This window comes from Balaenoptera physalus, assembly GCF_965194825.1.
Source record: "Balaenoptera physalus genome assembly, chromosome: 4".
Taxonomy (NCBI): Eukaryota; Metazoa; Chordata; class Mammalia; order Artiodactyla; family Balaenopteridae; genus Balaenoptera; species Balaenoptera physalus.
The window spans coordinates 119,520,088-119,542,874 of record NC_138891.1 but is presented as its reverse complement, the minus strand read 5'-3'; the positions used below and the strand labels follow the sequence as shown (position 1 = coordinate 119,542,874).

Below are 22,787 nucleotides of genomic sequence, written 5' to 3'. Positions count from 1 at the left end.
ATGTGAGACCAGAGAACCTATCTACTGGCTGTTTCCCAGGAGGTCCCAGAGGATGTTCTGTTTGCTTAGACAATAAGAAATGTACTATTGAGAACTATACTAGCTTCTTGGAGAATTAGTTGTAGTTAACATCTGGAGGTTGAGATTAGGAGTAGAAGATGATGCTATGAGACTGGGCTCCCTAGAATCAAGAATAATGGGGTTCAAGAATGGTGGAATCCAGCTTGAAACACATAGTTTGCAGAGATAAATTAGATACAATTACTAAAATGCGCAGCAGAATTGAGAATACTGAATGTTCAGATTTCCCTAAATTTTCTGTGCTAGAAAAAGAGTCTGCATGCTAGAGAAAAACAATCAGTATATTTTGTCTCAGAACGATTTCTGGGTAAAACTAAAAGATTACGGTGTCTCATAGCGCATGATAGACTATCAGTTAAATATAGTGCTATCTGACTTATATTAACAACAACAAAAACAGAATGTCTGATGAGCAGAAGTCTGAAGTTAAACACTGCAATGGAAAAATCACAGTGCCTCACCCAGTTTCCTGATGTAAGTCAATTCACACACCCAGCATCCATTGATTGAAAAGAGGCCAGATTCCATTGAGAAAAGTCTTTGCAACATCAACACATTAATTTCTGAGAGAAATTCTAATTTTTCTCCAGGTGGCTATAGTTATTTACCAAGTAAACTATTCTGGGGAAAGGGTAATACCTAGACTCTATGATGATTGTTTGGATAAAAATCTGAGATAACACTGATACCAGAGGACCCAAAATGTCATTATGGTCCTCTGGATAAAGTGAGAGCTGATGGAGTCCAGGATATAAATGGTACTCTGGCTCAAGTTACTTTCTTGATGAGTTCAGTGGTCCATGTATCTACTCCGAGGATATTTCCATGGCCACTGAGTGTATATTTTATGACTGGCAGAACTCTAAAATTTATTTCCTGACCTGTGAAATAAGTGCCATCATTGTAGGAAGGGTCAGGTGGATACCCCTTAATCTGTTTCCTGTTTCCCAACAAAAACAGAAAATCAGAAGCAACAATACATCCCCAGAGGAACTGCATAGATTAGTGCTACTGTGATTGAAAGGATTGTGGAGAGAGGAGTTGGCAACATCATATCTCCATTTAATTTGCCTCTATGGCCCCTGCAAACACAAACTGATCATGACCGATTAGGATGCAATAACAGAACATTAAACAAATGGTACTCTCAGTTCCTTTATTGGATATGGTATCTTCAGTAAAAAATATAAACACAACCTCTAGTACTTCATATTATAGCTATTAATTTGGTGAATGTAATCTTTATAATGCCAATCAGTGGAGGACTAAATTCAACTTGTTTTCACATAGAAAGAACAGTTTGTACACATTCACTTGCCTGAGGTCTTTTGCTTTTGATGAGATTCTTGATTGTGTTGACATTAGATAGAACACATGTTGGCTTTCAGTGGGCCTGGGAGTGGATGGATAAATGTTTTCCTGTTTCATTTCCTAGGAGATTAATGTAAAATAATTTTTCTAATATTCCTCAGAAACGCATTAGAATTGAGTTTTAATCACCTGTGATGGTAGCCAACTCAATAACCTGCTCATATATTTGCTTTTCTTTCTTCTCTGTTTCACTCACTGTTTTGCTCATTCTTGGAATCACTTCCCAAATAAACTACATTTATTAAAGCCTTAGTCTGAAGCCCTGCTTTGGAGGAAACCAGACTAAATATTTCACTACAGGACTAAATAATAAATACCTTTATCTTGAGACATTATATTCTTCCCATTTGAAAGAGAATTATTTTAGCATTTTTTCTCTTCCACCTTGATAGATATATTATCATTATAAATTCATCCACTGGTTTCTTGTAGCACATTAAAATATATTTATAATTTACTTAAGGATTTTCAAATTTAGAAAGTTTCGACTAACCTTTCACTATGTAAAATGAAAACAGTACTTTCTTTATTTATTTTTAATAGACCTTTATTGGAGTATAATTGTTTCACAATACTGTGTTAGTTTCTGTTGTAAAACAAAGTGAATCTGCCGTATGCATGCATATATCCCCACATCCCCTCCCTCTTGAGCCTCCCTCCCACCCTCCCTATCCCACGTCTCTAGGTCATCGCAAAGCACTGAGCTGATCTCCCTGTGTTATGCTGCTGCTTACCACTAGCTAACTATTTTACATTCAGCAGTGTATATATGTCGATGCTACTCTCACTTCGCCTCAGCTTCCCCCTCCCGAACCCCGTGTTCTTAAGTCCATTCTCTATGTCTACATCTTTATTCCTGCCCTGCCACTAAGTTCATCAGTACCTTTTTTTTTTTTTTTTTTGGATTCCATATATATGAGTTAGCATACGGTATTTGTTTTTCTCTTTCTGACTTACCTCACTCTGTACAACAGACTCTAGGTCCATCCACCTCACTACAAATAACTCAATTTTGTTTCTTTATATGGCTAAAGTAATATTCCACTGTATATATGTGTCCATCTGTCGATGGACATTTAGGTTGGTCCCATGTCTTGGCTATTGTAAATAGTGCTGAAATGAACATTGTGGTACGTGACTCTTTTTGAATTTGGTTTTCTCAGGGTATATGCCCAGTAGTGGGACTGCTGGGTCATATGGTAACTCTATTTTTAGTTTTTTAAGGAACCTCCATACTGTTCTCCATAGTGGTTGTATCAATTTACATTCCCACCAACAGTGCAGGAGGGTTCCTTTTTCACCAAACCCTTTCCAGCATTTGTTGTTTCCAGATATTTTGATAATGGCCATTCTGACTGGTGTGAGGTGATAACTCTTTGTAGTTTTGATTTGCATTTCTCTAATAATTAGTGATGTTGAGCATCTTTTCATGTGCCTCTTGGCCATCTGTATGTCTTCTTTGGTGAAATGTCTATTTAGGTCTTCTGCCAATTTTTGGATTTGGTTGTTTGTTTTGTTGATATTGAGCTACTTATAAATTTTGGAGATTAATCCTTTGCCAGTTGCTTTGTTTGCAAATATTTTCTCCCATTCTGAGGGTTGTCTTTTCATCTTGTTTATGGTTTCCTTTGCTGTGCAAAAGCTTTGTAGTTTAATTAGGTCCCATTTGTTTATTTTTGTTTTTATTTCCATTACTCTAGGAGGTGGGTCAAAAAAGATCTTGCTGTTGTTTATGTCAAAGTGTGTTTTTCCTATGTTTTCCTCTAAGAGTTTTAAAGTGTTTGGTCTTACATTTAGGTCTTTAATCCATGTTGATTTTATTTTTGTGTATGGTCTTAGGGAGTGTTCTAATTTCATTCTTTTACATGTAGCTGTCCAGTTTTCACAGCACCACTTATTGATGAGGCTCTCTTTCCTCCATTGTATGTTCTTGCCACCTTTCTGGTAAATTAGGTGACCATATGTGCATGAGTTTTTCTCTGGGCTTTCTATCTTGTACCATTGATCTATATTTCTGTTTCTGTGCAAGTACCATACTGTCTTGATTACTGTAGCTTTGTAGTATAGTTTGAAGTTGGGGCGCCTTATTCCTCCAGCTCTGTTTTTCTTTCTCAAGATTGCTTTGGCTATTCGGGGTCTTTTGTGTTTCCATACAAATTGTAAAATTTTTTGTTCTAAATCTGTGAAGGATGACATTGGTAGTTTGATAGGGATTGCATTGACTCTGTAGATTGCTTTGGGTAGTATACTCATTTTCACAATATTGATTCTTCCAATCCAAGAACATGGTATATTTCTCCATCTGTTTATGTCATCTTTGATTTCTTTCATCAGTGTTTTATAGTTTTCTGAGTACAAGTCTTTCACCTCCTTAGGTAGGCTTATTCCTAGGTATTTTATTCATTTTGTTGCAATCATAAATGGGAGTGTTTCCTTAATTTCTCTTTCTGATTTTTTGTTGTTAGTGTATAGGAATGCCAGTGATTTCTGTGCATTAATTTTGTATCCTGCAACCTTACCAAATTCACTGATCAGTTCTTGTAGTTTTCTGGTAGCATCTTTAGGATTTTCTATGTATAGTATCATGTCACCTGCAAACAATGAGAGTTTTACTTCTTTTCCAATTTGTATTCCTTTTATTTCTTTTTCTTCTCTGATTGCCATGGCTAGGACTTCTAAAACTATGTGGAATCAGAGTGGCGAGAGTGGACATCCTTGTCTTGTTCCTGATCTTAGTGGAAATGCTTTCAGTTTTTCACCATTGAGTATGATGTTTGTTGTGGGTTTGTCATAATGGTGTTTATTATCTTGAGGTAGGTTCCCTCTATGCCCATTTTCTGGAGTTCTTATCATAAATGGGTGTTGAATTTTGTCAAAAGCTTTTTCTGCATCTATTGAGATGATCATATGGTTTTTATTCCTTAATTTGTTAATATGGTGTATCACATTGATTGATTTGCGTATATTGAAGAATCCTTGCATCCCTGGGATAAATCCCACTTGATCATGGTGTATGATCCTTTTAATGTGTTGTTGGGTTCTGTTTGCTAGTATTTTTTAGGATTTTTGCATCTATGTTCATCAGTGATACTGGTTTATAATTTTATTTTTTTGTGATATCTGTTTTGGTTTTGGTATCAGGGTGATGGTGGCTTCGTGGAATGAATTTGGGAGTGTTCCTCCCTCTGCAGTTTGTTGGATGAGTTTGAGAAGGATCAGTGTTAGCTCTTCTCTAAATGTTTGATAGAATTCTACTGTGAAGTAATCTGGTCCTGGACTTTAGTTTGTTGGAAGATTTTTAATTACAGTTTCAATTTCATTACTTGTTATAGGTCTGTTTATAGTTTCTAATTCTTCCTGGTTCAGTCTTGGAAAATTGTACCTGTCCAAGAATTTGTCCATTTCTTCATGGTTGTCCATTTTATTGGCATATAGTTGTTTGTAGTAGTCTCTTAAAATCCTTTGTATTTCTGTGGTGTCAGTTGTGATTTCTCCTTTTTCATTTCTAATGTTATTGTTTTGGGTCCTCTCACTTCTTTTCTTTATGAGTCTGGCTAAGAGTTTATCAATTTTGTTTATCTTCTCAAAGAACCAGCTTTTAGTTTTATTGATCTTTGCTATTGTTTTCTTCATTTCTATTTCATTTATTTCTGGTCTGATCATTATGATTTCTTTCCTTCTACTGACTTTGGGTTTTCTTTGTTCTTCTTTCTCTAGTTGCTTTAGGTGTAAGGTTAGATTTTTTATTTGAGATTTTTCTTGTTTCTTGAGGTGAGATTGAATTGCTATAAACTTCCCTCTTAGAACTTCTTTTGCTGTGTCCCATAGGTTTTGGGTCATTGTGTTTTCATGTCATGTAGTTTTTTATTTCTTCTTTGATTTCTTCAGAGATCCCTTGGTTATTTAGTATGTCACTGTTTAGCCTCCATGTATTTGTGGTTTTTACAGTTTTTTTCCTGTAATTGATTTCCAATCTCATAGCATTGTGGTCAGAAAAAATGCTTGATACAATTTCAATTTTCTTAAATTTTCCGAGGCTTGATTTGTGGCCCAAGATGTGATCTATCCTGGAGTGTTCCATGTGCACTTGAAAAGAAAGTGTATTCTGCCACTTTTGTGTGGAATGTTCTTTAAATATCAATTAAATCTGTCTGGTCTATTGTGTCATTTAAAGCTTGCGTTTCCTTATTATTTTCTGTTTGGATGATCTGTCCATTGGTGTAAGTGAGGTGTTAAATCCCCAACTATTTTGTATTACTGTCGATTTCCCCTTTCGTGGTTTTTAGCATTTTCCTTATGTATTGAGGTGCTCCTATGTTGGGTGCATAAACATTTATAATTGTTATATCTTCTCCTTAGGTTGACCGCTTGATCATTGTGTAGTGTTCCTCCTTATCTCTTTTCACAGTCTTTATTTTAAAGTCTATTTTATCTGATACGAGTTTTGCTACTCCAGCTTTCTTTTGATTTCCATTTGCATGGAATATCTTTTTCCATCCCCTCACTTTCAGTCTGTATGTGTTCCTAGGTCTGAAGTGGGTCTCTTGTAGACAGCATATATATGGGTCTTGATTTTGTATCCATTCAGCCAATCTGTGTCTTTTGGTTGGGACATTTACTCCATTTACATTCAAGGTTATCATCGATATGTACGTTCCTATTACCGTTTTCTTAATTGTTTTGGGTTTGTTTTTGTGAGTCTTTTTCTTCTCTTGTGTTTCCCACCTAGAGAAGTTTCCTTAAAATTTGTTGTAAAGCTGGTTTGGTGGTTCTGTATTCTCTTAGCTTTTGCTTGTCTGCAAAGCTTTTGATTTGTCTGTCGAATCTGAATGAGATCCTTGCTGGGTAGAGTAATCTTGGTTGTAGGTTTTTCTCTTCCATCACTTTAAATATATCGTGTCACACCCTTCTGGCTTGCAGAGTTTCTGCTGAAAAATCAGCTGATAACATTATGGGGATTCCCTTGTATGTTTTTTGTTGATTTTCCCTTGTTGCTTTTAATATTTTTTCTTTGAATTTAATTTTTGTTAGTTTGATTAATATGTGTCTTGGTGTGTTTCTCCTAGGGCTTATCCTATATGGGAGTCTCTGTGCCTCCTGGACTTTGGTAACTATTTCCTTTCCCATGTTAGGGAAGTTTTCCACTATAATCTTTTCAAATATTTTCTCAGACCCTTTCTTTTTCTCTTCTTCTTCTGGAACCCCTATAATTCGAATTTTGGTGCATTTAATGTTGTCCCAGAGGCCTCTGAGATTGTCTTAAATTCTTTTCATTCTTTTTTCTTTAATCTGCTCCTCAGCAGTTATTTCCACCATTTTGTCTTCCAGCTCACTTATTCATTCTTTTGCCTCAGTTATTCTGTTATTGATTTCTTCTAGTGTATTTTTCTTTTCAGTTTTTGTGTTGTTCATCTCTGTTTATTTGTTCTTTAGTTCTTCTAGATCTTTGTTAAACATTTCTTGTATTTTCTCAATCTGTGCCTCCATTCTATTTCTGAGATTCTGGATCATCTTTACTGTCATTACTCTGAATTCTTTTTCAGGTAGATTGCCTCTTTCCTCTTCATTTATTTGGTCTTATAGGTTTTTACCTTACTCCTTCATCTGTGACCTATTTTTTTTGCTGTCTCATTTTTTTTTTCCTTTTTTTAATGAGTGGGATTGTGTTCCTGTCTTACTGGTTGTTTGACCTGAGGCTTCCAACACTACAGTTTGTAGGCTGTTGGGTAGAGCTGGGTCTTGGTGCTTAGGTGAGGACCTCTGGAAGACCTCACTCTGATGAATATTCCCTGGGGTCTGAGGTTCTCTGTTAGTCCTGTGGTTCGGACTCAGAGCTCTCACCATAGGAACTTTGGCCTGACCTCTGGTTCATGAGCCAAGATCCTGTAAGCTACGTGGGGTACCAAAAAAAAAAAAAAAAGGAGAACAATAACAAAGTAAAAAATAAAATCAGACTAGGAAACTAACAGCTATGTTAGAAAAAGTATAATATAAAAATATAGATGAAACAACAAAAAACAGAACCACAATATTAAAAAAGAGTAGGAGAAAAAAAAACGTGGAAAAACCTTGGCTCTGGAGGGCAGGGCCTAAGCAGGGGTGAGGCATGTTCGGTGGGCAGGGCCTATGCTTAGGACCCACAGGGCTCGAAAAGGTGGGGAGGGGGTGTGTGTGGGGTTGTGGGGGTGAGTCTTAGGCTTAACAGAACAGATGGGCCCCAGGTGTGCCTCCCACCTCTGGTCTCAGAGGGCGGGGGAGCCCACCTGGGAGCCCAGCAGGCCTCCAGTGCCCAAGTGGGTGAGGCAAACACCCTCTGCTCTTTTCCCACTCCTCTGGTCCTGGAGGGCCGCCTCTCCTGTTCTCTCCCAGCCTCCCTCCTATGCCGCCAGGACCAACCCAGCCCGGAGGGGACCTCTGAGGGTTTAGGATCTGGCAGAGTTTTGGGCAGCCTTCCCTGGCTGATTGGGTAAGGGAAACGTTTGACCCACTCCCCCGTGATCGGAGCCCCTGAGGGTCCCTCCAGGCATGGGAAACTCTCCCACGTCTCAGCCACCCCTCAGGGGTGCTGGTCCTGTCCGGCCTCCACTTCTCCTCCCTCATCAGTCTCCCCCCCACGTCCTACCAGTTTGCTTGGGGGTTCTTCCTTTCTCTTGGGGCTTCAGGGTCCCCCACTAGCATCTGGCAGGTGCCTTAGTTGTGGGGAGACTTGAACTCTGAAAACACAGTACTTTAAAAAAACCCTCTTTCTCTCCATCTTCCTTGTTGCTACCTCTAGCTTTTTAAATCTAATCTCCATATCCTGTAATTTTTCCTCATGGTTTTCATTTCTATCTTTTTTTGATCCAACTTATAAGAAAATTCCCTGACCCTGTCTTTTAGACTTAAGTCTTGAGCTATGTCATTCTTATACTCATCAATTTGATTTTTAATCTGGAAATTATATTTTTAACATCAAAAAAATCCAAATGTTCTTTACAGTTTCTTTGTGTTGCTCTTTGCATATGATATCCACCCCTCACTCCTGAAGTTTCTAGCACATAAGACTGTCAGATTTAACAAGTAAAAATACAGGACACCCAGTCAAACTCAAACTCTAGAAGAACAACAAATTACCTTTTGTATAAGGATATCCCATGCAATATTTGGGATATACTCACACTAAAAAAACCCTGCTCATTGCTCATCTGAAACTCAAATCTAGCTGAGTGTCTTGTATTTTATCTCAAAACTCTACTAGCATGGTCCTTTAGACTCAGAAAATTTGGTGATTGAATGGAACTTGTATTTTTAATTTCTATGAACTCTTTGTTTTCTTATTCTTTTATGCCTCAAGCAGTTTCTTTTTATGAATTCAACAGTCTCTTGATCTATTTGAGGATAATCATTGGATTTTACATGAAACTATTTTCTCTCCTTGAGTTATTGCTTCTTTTATATAGGATCAGTTTGATTTGTTATTCTTTCATCTCTTCCTTGCTGCTGAATCTGTTTAAATGTTTAGTGATCCTTCTTTGTTTAATAATCATGCCTGCCTGAAGAACTATCTTGATCAGTATTGGTAGCTGCATTGCTTTCCTTTTCTTTTCTTTGTTTTTTTTTTTTTGTCACTGTGTGGTTCTGTTTTCCTAAAATGCTTTCCTTGAGGACATATTGACAAGGATCTGACACCTCTTACATGAGTGCCATTAATTCATTATTGCCTCACTTACCAAGATATTTGAAGACAAGCAAGCTTCAAGTTTAAGGGGAAGACGATACATTTAGTGTTAGACTTATTAAATTTGAGTAAACAGTACATTACACTGTTAGAGAACTGAATCAACTGGAAATTCATTTGGAGTTTGAGTGAGTGGTTGCAGCTAGAAACATAGATATTGAAACTAGTAAATAAACTTGTGAGAAATTCATTGGTATTCCATCCTAGTTTTTAATGTCAGTGTTTACATAGTCAGGATCCTAGATACCTATTGACTTTTGATATACAAATAAAAAGAGTCAGGAAACAGATGTGCATTTATATTTTCCATCTGTAGATATGTTTTAGAAATTATGATTAGGGAACTGAATGAATCAGGGTCATATTGTTGCATCATTACACATGTTTCTGCAATATTTCTGTTTGGCCAAACACTAAAATGAATAAATTTATGTCCTTAGTCAACAAAGCAGTAATTTGAAACAATTTTAAGAACTATCAAAATAAAACAACTATGCCACATGTAGATATCAAATATATATTTTCCAGAAGCTTTTATGACTTTTAATAATTTCTTTCTTTCTTGTCCAAAAATTATATTTCTTGAATGAATGCTTCTATGCTTATAGAGCATAATGGTGGAAAAGGCAGCTTACTGTTCAGCAAAATGTATTCACCCTTTCAGGATGTAGAATGATGGCTGTTCCTAGTCTGGAACTGTATTTCTCTATCTCCTTTGAATCTGGGTATGACCTTGTGAGTAGAAATTATGTGTTCACGTTCCAGGTAAAACTTTTAAGAAGTAAGAGTATTTTTCTTGTGCATCCTAAAGCCAGGTAATGATATTGAAGCCCTGAGGGCATAGCAGAATCACAGTGTGAAAAGAGTCTGAGTCCCTAAATTGTAGCATGAAGAAGAGTCTCCATCAGCCAGGAGCACACACCTATGACTGAGAAACAAGCTCCAATTGTCTTAAGCTGCTAAAATTTGGCGTCCATTTACTACTTCAGCCTAGCTTACCTAAATCATATAATATTCCTATTTGATGCATTTGTCTCTCACTAGTGGCACCATGTCTTATAGAAGTAGTTACAAGTTAGAAGCACTATCATTAGAAATGAATAAAAACAATCTTATAATATACAAAATTAATTTATTTAATATTTTCAAAAGAAAGCATACTAACTATAAGTAAATATAACAGATATTTTCAGGGTATTATTTTTGCCAATATTTTGATCTGAGTTGATGGATTTACAAGTATTATAAATTTCTTCTTCTACTGAAAAATGATTTATAAAGGGGAAAAATAGGTTGTAATAAATTTGGCCTTGTTAAATATGACAGTTTTTTCCTTATCATTCAATAACATTGAAGTGATTTTGAGGATGATCAAATGAATACTATAAACAGACTGATATGGACTAAATTGTGTCTCCCGAAATTCATTTATTGAAGCCTTCATGATGGGATTAGCACATGTATAAAGGAGGAAGAGACATTAGAGCTGTCACCACCATGTAGGGACACAAGAAGAAGGTGATAGGAATGAAACTGGGTCATTTGTAGAGACGTGGAGGGACCTAGAGACTGTCATACAGAGTGAAATAAGTCAGAAACAGAAAAACAAATGTCGTACATTAATGCATATATGTGGAATCTAAAAAAAATGGTATAGATGGTCTTATTTGCAAAGCAGAAATAGAGACACAGACGTAGAGAACAAACGTATGGATACCGGGGGGCGGGGGGGTGGGATGAAGTGGGAAATTGGGATTGACATGTATACACTACTATGTATAAAATAGATAACTAATGAGAACCTGCTGTGTAGCATGGGGAACTGTACTCAGTGCTCTGTGGTGACCTAAATGGGAAGGAAATCCAAATAAGAGGGGATATATGTATATGTATAGCTGATTCACTTTGCTGTACAGTAGAAACTAACACAACAGTGTAAAGCAACTATAGTCCAATAAAAATTAAAAAATAATTAAAGAAGAAGGTGATAACCCACAACTCAGGACGAGGGTCCTCACCAGAAACTGAATCTGCTGGTATCTGATCTTAGACTTCCCAGACTCTCAAACTGTGAGAAAGAAATGTCTGTTGATTAAGCCCCCCAGTCTATAGTATTTTGTTACAGCAGCCTGAGTAGACGAAGTCATAGATCTAATATTTTCTTCTTTTTCTTTTCTTTTCTTTTTCTAAAATCTTGGTCAGAATATTGTAAATAGTTACTGTTAAAATTTATCCTGAAGTAAACTGGAAGAAAACTAAGCTAGAAAAAGGGCTTACTATGTAATTGTGTAAAGTATCATAGACCTTAAATAGATCAAAACCTTTTCAGGTTCCAGTAAAAAAAAAAGTGATTCATGTAATTTTCTCTCTCTGTGTGTGTGTGTGTGTGTGTGTGTGTGTGTGTGTGTATGTGCTTGTTCAGAGATAGGAAATTATAACAGGTGGGTTGTGCTAGTTAAAAAGGGACAAAACAACCTTACTTAGAATTTATGCTCTGAATTCATCAATTATCTTATCTTTTATTCTCCTACTGTCTTTGGTTATAAACCAAAGTTTTAAAATACTCTCACTAAAGCAGTGATTTTCTCAATCACCCAAAAAATTAGTATGATTGAAACAAAAGTCTACTCTTCCTGTGTTTGATAGTTATATTCTTTTGATTCTATTATCGTCAACTAAAACCCTCGCACTAATGGAGAGCCACTGTAGCAATTATATAAATAGAGACCCGTGGATATTGTACCAATACCAGTGCAGTAAACTTCTGAAACAAGAAGGCGTAGAGAGAACTGAAGACACCAGGCCAAGTTAGCAGGTTATTTTGTGCAATTATTTACTGAATAATGTCCATATTTATAAAGAAGATGTAAAAGTGTTTGATAAAGTAGCTAACTTTGGTGTAACAGAAATACTTAGCCTTCAGTCCACTGCCCTGAGATTTTGGTGTTCTGAAAGAGGGAGTAGAATGGGGAGAGGAAAAAGACAGATTGCCTTGAACAGAATAGCTTCTCAAAATAATTTTTAAGTGAATATGTAGTGAATCTAATTTTCAGCATGATGAGTTTGCAGTTCATGACACGTCTAGATGGAGTTTTTAGCTGTCTGGTTTCAAACTGTCAGTTAAGCATTTGAATAATAAGTCTGGAAATTAAGTGGAGAAAATTCCAGCCATGTAACACCATTATTTTTTATTAAATTTTACTTTAGCATGGTATGGCGGAACTTCTGCATATGTATTTTTGTTTTCCCTAAACTTGTACTCCACACTACGAGGGTTAATTGCTGATTGAATCTGAGAACATGAGTTTTATTGGTCCCATGATGTAGACACCCCTCTGCAACTCCTCCAGCTCATCAGGCAAATTCTAAAATAATAGTACTGTCTACCGCTACTAAACTAGGTCTTTGAGAGGAATTTTTTTCCTCAAAATCAGATATGACACAGTTTTTTTCTTAGTATAGTTTTCATCTTGGAACTCTTATAAATTAGCTCATATATGTAGATTTACTGTTAAAGAGAAGAAAGGGAAGCTACATAGATTTCTTTAAATTGTGATTTTAAAATTTTATCTCCAAATTTCCTGAGGATGATATATATTTTCATACAAAAGTGTAACGGGTATCAATTTACTGTCTTTGTACTATTTCAAGATTACCTCATAAGTCACATAAAATACGACCCTGGTCTGGTTATAACCACTGTCTAAACAAATGTTCATACTTCTTTCTCCAGGTATTATACTAACAACTCTGGGGATAATAAGTAGTCATTTCATAATCAGCCTTTAAATAGGTGAAAAAATATTCCACTAATTGTTTTATTACTCTTTTATCCTTTTTTCCTAGAATGATTTAGCAGGATGTTTTTATCTCTCTCTTAGTGAATGTATGTGATGTCAGTATGACCTATGGCAAACAATTCAGTGTTTGTTATCTATTTTCCCCGGAGTCTCTGGCAGTTTCTTATCTTGAACTATATTTGTAAGCTTCAAAATGTACAAATGCCAAAAACATGCCTGATATTATTCATATATATTTTTTAATTTCAGAAAAAATGAACCGAGGCTAATATGTGGAAGGCATTAATACTCAAAGAAATATATCATGGGAGTCAGGAAATAAAAGAGCCAATGTAGGGTAGAATTGCAAAAATAATTTTTTTTTAGAATATGAATTATTAAAGGAGACAATAATTTAAATGTTTGATATTTTTGTAAGGGAATATGTTAATATTTGCCTGTCAAAATTATTTAAAAATTAATGCAAAATGGATAATTATATTAAAGTGAGACAGTTATCCTTTTGAAAATGTCATTTTTCAATACCAGGAGTGGCAAAGAAGTGAAATATATTTCATTAGGTCATCAGATTTCTAGACAATGTTTTCTTATCTTCTATAATTGTCAATTTAAATTCTAAAATACAAATGTATATGATAGAGTTTTTGTTTCTAAACATAATAGCTGCATTAGTCTTATAGTGCTATGTAACTCAGTTTTATCTGTGTTTGGGGTATATGGCAACAGAATTAGTGTTAAGGTATTCACTCTGCTTAGGTATATCTTCTGCCTTTAACTTCTTTATATTACAATGTAACAAATATGTGTTATGCTCTGTTACAATTTGAAGGTAAGTAGTAAGACAGAGCTATATATTTCTATAGTGTTAATATCTTCATGTACCCATTGCAATTCAGGTTAAGGGTCTCAGCTCTGTAGTCTTAGAAATATGAGAGTTAATACAGGTGGAAATTAGAGGGCTCTGGGTCTTAACTGGCTAAAGTTATAATAAATGAATATATAGAACTTAATGCTAGTTTTAAAAGTTACAATAAAAATCAAACAGACCAGAGATCAGAGTTCACTAGCCAGTATACTCTCTCTAAAGGTTAATCACATGCAAACCAAAAGATAATTAGCAAGTTGGTGGTAGGAATAGAATCAGAGAAGATGAGCTGGTCAGATGATTTGAATGGCTAGTGTTACGGAGCTGTGAAAGTCTAATGGATTCATATCACCTTTAGAGTCATAGTGGTCACTAGTATCAGGCAATACCTTTCATGGTCCAGAACCTCCTTTCCCTTGAAGAGTACTATGGATAGATTGACACTTCCTTCTTTGTTGGCATTCCACTTTCCATAATTATAATAATTGTTAACCTCTTTTGATTATAATTATTTCTTGAGCTATGACAAAATCTTCTACTGAGTTCCTATAAAGTCTTAGTCTAAGGACCATCTGGTTCTTCAGTATGGTTTGGCATATCTCTTCTCTGATGCTCATAGGCATAAGCAATCTTATATACCTCTTTCTAAATTCTTAGGAAGGCACCTCATTATGGCATATATTATAATTCATAGCTTCGTATTTGGTCTCTTTTTTGAGTTATTCTACATTCTCTCATCAGTACACTCTTCTAAAACACAAATTTAAATGTGTATGTCCCTTCAAGGTTTAGATTCTATTACTCTCTATTGATGCAACTCCCATACTCACTAACAGTCAATGACTTCCCATTGCTTGTAGCAAAAATAACATGTAAATACATACCACCTCACATCGTTCTATTATCAAGACTCTCTTATGAAGGCTGAATGTGGTCTCAGAATCCTTGTCAATATAGTTTATCAGAGTTGGTATTAGAGAGGAAATCAATTTATCATCTCTCTGGTCTATGGATAAAGTCTTAGTTTTTAACCTGACATCAACACAATTCACATTATGTTCCTAATCTGACTTTACCATTAAGTATGATATTAACTGTAGGTTTTTCATAGATACCTTTTATCAGTTTGAGGAAGTGCCCTTCCATCTCTATTATGGATAGTTTTAGTCAGAAATGAATGTTATAATTTACCAAATGCTTATGTTGGATTCCATTTGCTAAAATTTTGTTTAGAATATTTGTATCTATGTTTATGAAGGATATATTCTGTTGATTTTTAAAATTGTGTACTATCTTTTTCTAGTTTGGTATCAGAGTAATCTTGACCTTACAGGATAAGCTCAGAAGTATTTCATCCTCTTCAGTTTTCTAGAAGAGTTTGTGAGAATTTGTGTTATTTCCTTTTTAAATGCAGAATAGAATTCAACAGTGAAGACATCTGGAACTGGGTTTTTCTTTGGAGAAAAGTATTAACTAAAAATTCACTTTATTTAATATACAGGGCTATCAAAGTTATCTATTTCTTCTTGGGAGAGTTTTAGCATTTTGTGCCTTTTAAGGAACTTGTCATTTCATCCAAGTTGTTAAGTTTATGGGCATTACATTTTTAAAGTAATATTCTTTTTTTAAAAGAAATATTCTTTTATTAATTTTTAAATATTTGTGGAATACGCTCTAATGTCACCTCTTCCATTCCTTATTTTGCCATACTAAATAGAATTTAAAACAAATTAAAAATTGGTAAGAATTAGTTTTTCTTCCACTGGAAGAGATGTTAAAACTGAGGGAAGCTTCAGAATTGTCAGAGGAAAGGACGAGAGTCAGACCTTGGAAAATATCTCTAAGCAAGTCTCAAGCCCAGATACTTACTTCCTCTACATTTTTGATAAGTTTTGGTAGAACAAAATTAGAAAGGACTAGTTATCTGCTTCCTTGGTGTAACCTGGTGTAAATTCAAGTCCTCAGAGAAACTTTTTGAATAGCAGAATGTCAGTAGATGGGTGAGCGGTCACAGATTTCTGCTTACTCAGTATGGTACATGATGGAACATACTAGGGTTTCCTAATGCCCAAGTGGGAGGGGTGAAAAAGGGACTGTGAGTGACCTGGAAGACTTGAACTTGCATCATAACTGGTGTGATGAGGACAGAGTGTGTCTAGTATCAAACATGGTGATTAAAGGATAGATAATGTACCAAAGGTGAATGCTAACCATCAAAGATCTATAAGGAATGTGCATCTTGGTAGAGGTCAGTGGAGAACAGAGAGTTGTTGTGGACCAGGCAGTCTTTCTCCTCAGTTCTGGAATGATAAGTAAACTGCCTGGAACTTAGGTCACTCCTAGGTGGGTTTAATCTGGACTCTAAAATGGATTAAGTATTTACTCAAAAGAATCTGTGGAAAACACAATGGAAATGTGATTGATTATATCTTGAATTTTGAGAATGGTAGCTCAAGAGTTGGTAAAATTCAAATTTGGGGGAAAGGGTTAGATTTTTACATATCTGTAATTTAGTGATGCAAAACTCACATTCAGTACACACAGAATCCAAGAAAACCAGTGGTTGTATTTTTGTCCTCATTTTATTCCATCTCACAATAACATTTGACATAGTTTGCCAATTCCACTTTCTTAAAATCATTCTGCTTCTGCAGGGGTCATCAAAGTTTTTTTTTTTTTTTTTTGGTAAAAAGCCAGATAATAAATATTTCAAATTTTGCCTTCCATACAGTCTATGTTCGAACTTTTCTGTTGTAGCACGAAATCATTCTTAACTCAGAGGTTGTATAAAAACAGGTGGGGTGAGAGTTCAGAGGCAGAGAGTGGAAGAAGGGTCAGATTTGACTCATAGGCTGTAGTTTTGCTGACCCCTGTTCTTTAGGAGTCAACATCATACATCTGCAATTTTCCTTCTACTTTTTTGTTCATTTCTCTTCAGTCCCTTCGCTTGCTATTTCTTTTCTACTATGTTTCTCATTGTGATCAGCCGTCTTCCCTCTAGTTATAAATCCTCCTTGGGTGATCTCATTTACTCCTATAGCCCTTTATTTTATTTTGTTTTGTTTTACTTTATCTTATTCCATTAAATTTTATTACCCTTTCAGAGATGGTTAAATTAATCACACTTACAAGTTTATAGCCATTTAACATTATTAATTTGTGCAAGGAACTGCTTTTTGTTTTATTACCCATTTCTTTCTTTTTATTGTGTTTCTGTCATTTATGTTCTTCATCTCCATTCCCCTCTGCCCTCAGGCATTCTTTTTTTTGATATTGTGGTAAATACAGAAATTTATTTGAAATTTACCATCTTAGCCATTTTTAAAGTGTACAGTTCAGTAGTATTAAGTATATTCACATTGTTGTGAAACAGATCTCCAAGACTTTTTCATCTTGCAAATCTGAAGCTTGGTATCCATTAAATAACAACTTCCCTTTCCCCCTCTCCCCTGATAACCACCATTCTACCTTCTGTTTCTATGAATTTGGTTACTTTTAAGTATCTCACATATACAGTTTTTGTCTTTTCTGACTGGCTTATTTCATTTAGCATAATATCTTCAAGGTTCATCCTTGTTGCAGCATGTGACAGAATTTCCTTCCTTTTAAAGGTTGAATAATATCCCATTGTATGTATATACCACATTTTGTTTATCCATTCATCCACTGATGAACATTTGGGTCACTTCCTCCACTTGGCTATTGTGAATAGTGCCTCTGTGAACATGGGTGTGCAAATATCTCTTTGGTACCTGCTTTTAATTCTTTAGGATATATACCCAGAAGTGGGATTGCTAGATCATATCGTAGTTCTGTTTTTAATTTTTTGTGGAATTTCCATATTGTTTTCCACAGCAGTTGCATGATTTTACAATCCCGTCAATAGTGCACAAGTGTTCCAACTTCTCATGTCTTCACCAACACTTTTAAAAAATGTTTATATTTTAACAGTAGCCATCCTAATGGGTGTGAGGTGATATATCATTGTGGTTTTGGGCATCTTTTCATTTGCTTATTGGCCATTTGTATATCATCTTTGGAGAAATGTCCTTTGCCCATTTTTAAATTGGGTTATTTGATTTTTTGTTGTTGAGTTGTAGGACTTCTTTTATATTCTGGATATTAATTCCTTATCAGATATATGATTTCCAAATATATTCTCCCATTCTGTAGATTGTCTTTTCACTCTATTGGTAGTGTACTTTGATATACAAGTTTTTAAGTTGGATATAGTCCCATTTGTCGATTTTTGCTTTTGTTACCTGTATTTTGGTGTCCTATCCAAGAAATCATTGCCAAATCCAATATTATGAATTTTTTCTCCTATATTTTTCTGTTAGAAGTTTTAGAGTTTTGGATCTTACATTTAGGTCTTTATTCCATCTTGAGTTAATTTTTGTATGTGGTGTAAGATAATGGTCCAGCTTTATTCTTTTGCATGTTTCCAGTTTTCCCGACACCATTTGTTGACTGGCTTTTCCCTATTGAGTGGTCTTGGCATCCTTGTCAAAGATCATTTGACTACATACCCAAGTGTTTATTTCTGGGCTCTCTATTCTATTCCATTGGTCTATTTGTCTGTCTTTATGCCAGCAGCATACTGTTTTGATTATTGTGTTTTGAAGGCATTTATTCTCACAAGTTTCATATATAGTCTCACAGGACTTCTATCCTAAAATTTGTCTTAGTTGTTTATAAATGTTCATAAATGGCACTGTGCTATAACTTCATTCTGTTTTTACTATATTCATTCAAGTCTATAATTGTAAGATCCCTCCATGTTGCTGAATTTGTTGTTTCTACATGCTGCATGGTATTCTCTAGTATGCATCTGCCACAATTTAATTAATGGTTTCCTTAGTAATAAACAACTAATTTATCTCTAATTTCCTATTAATGCAGTGTCTGGATGATAATCTTTGTATATGTCCTCGTATAGACTTTTTCTTATGTAGTTACCTAAGAATGGGATCATGGTATCATAGGTCAAATGCATAATTAATTTAAAAATACTTCCAGATTGCTTTTGACAATAATTAAATCATTTTACATTCCCACCAGCAGTGTATGAAAGTTCCCATCTCCTCACAACCTTGACAATACTTGGTATTATGTAGGTTTCTAATTGTTGCCATTTTGATAGATGTGAAGTGGTATGTCAGTGTTATTTTAATATTCATTTTTCTGATTATTCGTGATTTTGAGCATCCTGTAATATGCTTGGGCATTTTCTTTTATGAATTGCCTTTACATCCCTTGTCTATAATTTCTATTGGATTTTCTATTATTTTTATTTGTTTTTCAGGAGCTCTTGGTATCTTTCAGCTATGAACCCATTAGATATTGCAAATATTTTCCTTGGTCTATAATCTATGTGTTTAACTTGATTTATAGTGCCCTTTTTTGAATAGATAATTTAAATTTTAATACAGTCAAATCATGTTTTCTTTACCATTTGTGCTTCTTGAAGTCTTTCTTCAGACATAGGTCACAAAAATGTTCTACTACATTTTCTTCTACTGATTCTATAAATTTACCTTTTATGTGTAGTTCAATAATTTTGAATTTTCTTTGTACATAAGACATGCGTTCAGTTTTATTTTCTTCTTAGAATGTGGCACCTCTCCCAAAGTCATTTACATAAAAGTGTATTCTATTCCCCTTGCTCTGTTGTTTACTTTTAACATATCAAGTTCCTATATATACATAGTTTTATTTTTGACCTCTGCATTCAATTTCAGTGGCCTACTTATCTGTTCTGTAATACCACATTATTTTAATTATTTTGGGTTTCAGTTTTATCAATATATGTTAAAATCGGTCCTTACTCTTTGCTTTTGTTTTTCACAGATGATTTAACACTTTAACAATCATTGTTTTATAAATTAAATATAAGTTTCAAATTCCCCTAAAATTCTTCTGAGTTTCTGAATGGAATTTTATTGAATTTAATTTGTAGAGGATTGACTTTTTATGTTTATTAATCTCATTTATAAACATACATATATCTCTTTATTGATGTCATATAATTTATTTTAATTTATTTTATTTAAATTTTTTGTAATGATCTTATTCATTCTTTGACTAAATAATTCTTAGGTTCTTTACAATTTTTTTACTGTAAGAATAGATTGTTATTGTTTTCTCTTACATTTTCTATGTCTATTGCAGGCATAAAGAATGCTATTGATTTGCATGAGATAGCCAGCCTGTTGAATGTTCTTGTTAGTTCTAATAGCTTTTCTGGAGATTCTGTTGGGTGTTCTAGATATATGACATCATCCTCTGGAAAGAATGTAGTTTTACAGTTTCTTTTCCAACCTTTAGAGCACCTATGCAGTTTTCTTTCTTACAGGATTATCTGAGTACTGGGTTTGCCACTTACCAGTTGTATCAGTTAAGGTATAACCAGGAGACAGAAACAGCAAAGTAATTTGAGAAAAAAAAATTATTATAAAGAATTATTACAGAGGATTGGAGTAACAGGAGATTGACTAGTGAGGAGTAAAATACTCTAGAGAATAGAGGACTTGCAGGTAAAGGAAACAACCAGTACCCCTAGGAATAAAAAAGGATACTTAAGGAAGGAAAAAATCTGGGAGACGCCTTCTTCTCCAGGACTGAGATCCAGACTATCAGAGAGGGTGCAGCCATAGCTCACTGGATGGCAGAGATGTTTGCTGAGGCTACAAGATCATCCAAGAGAGTCCTGGGTGGGTTCAGAGGAAGCCAGCCACAGGGAGGTGCCATGTTGGCAGCTTTTGCTGGGAAACCACTCTCCAGGATGCTGGCAGAAAGTGCCCTGGCGAGGCACTACATCTCAGAGCACTCTGTGCAGCATTTTATGGGGAAGTACCAGACTAGCAGCATGTTCTGTTGTACAGCCACCCAAGAGGGTGCCTGGAGATGCTCTTCATGGTAGGTGTCATGCTGGTGACTCTTCACTAAAAAGCCCCCAAAGAGGAAGCTGGGAGGAGCTGTCCATGGAGAGTTGCCATGTGCTGCTGCTTGGTGGATGCTGCTGGAACCACGTGCTACGGAAACCACCCCTGCTGCAGGGACTGGTGTCACAGGTGCTGTGCTGCCCATGTTGAGAAGCCTAGCTAGAGGAGCACGCCAGAACCAGGGAGAGAGAGAGACATCTCCCCTTCTCCAGTGTGCCTTCAGCAGCTTCTACTGTCAATGCTTAATACCATGCAGGCTGAAAAGGAGAAATATTTACAGGGTGTTAAGGGTAGAATCATGTCCCTCCAAATTCATATGTTGAAGTTGTAACCCTAGGTACCTTAGAATTGACTGTATTTGAAGATGCAGTTTTTAAAGAGATAATTAAGGTTAAATGAGGTCATTAGGATGGCCCTAATCCAATATTTCTTGTGCCCTTATGAGAAGAGGCGATTAAGATATAGACATGCACAAAGAGCAGACCATGGGAAGACAAAGGAGAAGACAACTATCTACAAGCCAAGGAGAAACGCCTCAGAATGAAACCAACCCTGCCTACATCTTGATCTCAGACTTCTAGCCTCCAGAATCATGAGAAAATAAATTTCTGTTTTGTAAGCCACCCAGTCTGTGGTACTTTGTTATGGCAGCCCTAGCAAACTGATACACAGGGTCTATCTCTATTACTGAATAGCTGGCTGTGAAGGGTGGATTTGAAGCTGAGAATTACAAATTGATAACTGACACGTCATGTTTGTAAGCTTGCAAAGTTAAAAAATTCTCTGAAGCTCTTATCTATAAAAATAGTATCCTTGCCAAAATTGAGGGCTCTTTTCAAACAATCAAGAGTTATTTCCATTTTCTCCCTGACCATCAACCACTGAGACAGCAACTCTCTTATTCATAGAAATAATTTCAGGTAGACCCCACCCTTTGGAATAAAAAAAAAAACCTGCTAATTTTGGAGTCTCTGTGACCTCAGCTAAATTACTTAACTCTCTGAACCTCACTTTCTTCATATGAAAAATGTGGGTTATAATACTTACCTCAGAGAGATGTTGTAAGGATGAAAATAGTATAAATATATATACACATACCACTTAGCTCTGTGCTTGGCACACAGTGCTGGATAAATCTCAGAATATTATCTTTGTAACTCTGGTATCTAATAGAATGATTCTCACAAAATCTGTGCAACGTATTTGTTGCTGAACAAACTGAACTAAACTGAACAGATTTTCAGTGGGAGAACTTCAGATATAACAACTGACTGTGTGTGTGTGTGTGTGTGTTTGTGTGGTGTGTGTGTGTGTGTGTTGGAGAAGGTTGTATGTTTAGATAGAGTATCTACTCAGTACCTTTCAAATCATAAAAATGGCCCTGATGGCTTGTAGGTGTGGATGACCACAAAGGAGAGAAGTGTGGGACTATTCTAGAGTTATAGGGGATAATAGACCTCAATGAACAGCCAGGAAAGAAGAATAAAAAACCTTTCTGAAACAAAGAAAGAAATGATTGAAAGAGGTCACTCCCAAAGAGTGAAAAGCTAGAGCAAATAATTTAACACTCTGAGAAAGGAACTAGCACCAAAAAAATAGGAAACCCATCAAGCCTCAACTTGTTTTCAGAAAGTCCCTAATTAAATCATGAAGGCAAAATCCAACAGGTACGAAAGAAAATCTGATTTTAATGACTAACAACCTCATAGCTTTAGTTTGGGGCAACTTTAATATGGGCTCCCCCACTGTTTCATATTTTAGAATCTTTCTCCTTAAGATAACATGGTAGGAATCAGTAAGTTTATTTTAAACTTCATGTCTAAAACAAGGTCAAGCAAGCTCTTATGTCTTCAATAAAGTGATTGTTTCAAGCTGAACCTGTGTATTAGTGCTGAGGCATGAACAAACATAGGAATTTTCAACACCAGACAAGGAAGAGAAAGCACATAATTCGATGTTGAGATTTCTAATGCTAAGTGAACAGAACTGATCTTTTTAGAATTAAAAAC

The 22,787-nt window shown here is 35.5% G+C and overlaps 1 protein-coding gene across 6 annotated transcripts in view; it reads left to right on the top strand.

Moving 5' to 3' along the window:
- Positions 1 to 22,787, top strand: part of LOC309660083 (uncharacterized protein) — a gene marked incomplete at its 5' end in the record, with an annotated part of 664,039 nt that overhangs the window by 389,679 nt on the left and 251,573 nt on the right. For 4 of the 6 annotated variants that reach the window (XR_014263120.1, XM_082460620.1, XM_082460619.1 and 1 more), the window contains one exon: positions 6,519 to 6,559. The exons of the other annotated variants lie outside the window; for them this stretch is intronic. Coding sequence is in view for 3 of the 4 variants with exons in the window: in XM_082460620.1 (XP_082316746.1) it covers positions 6,519 to 6,559 (41 nt within the window). The remainder of the gene's footprint in view (positions 1 to 6,518; positions 6,560 to 22,787) is intronic. 6 annotated transcript variants of the gene reach the window in all.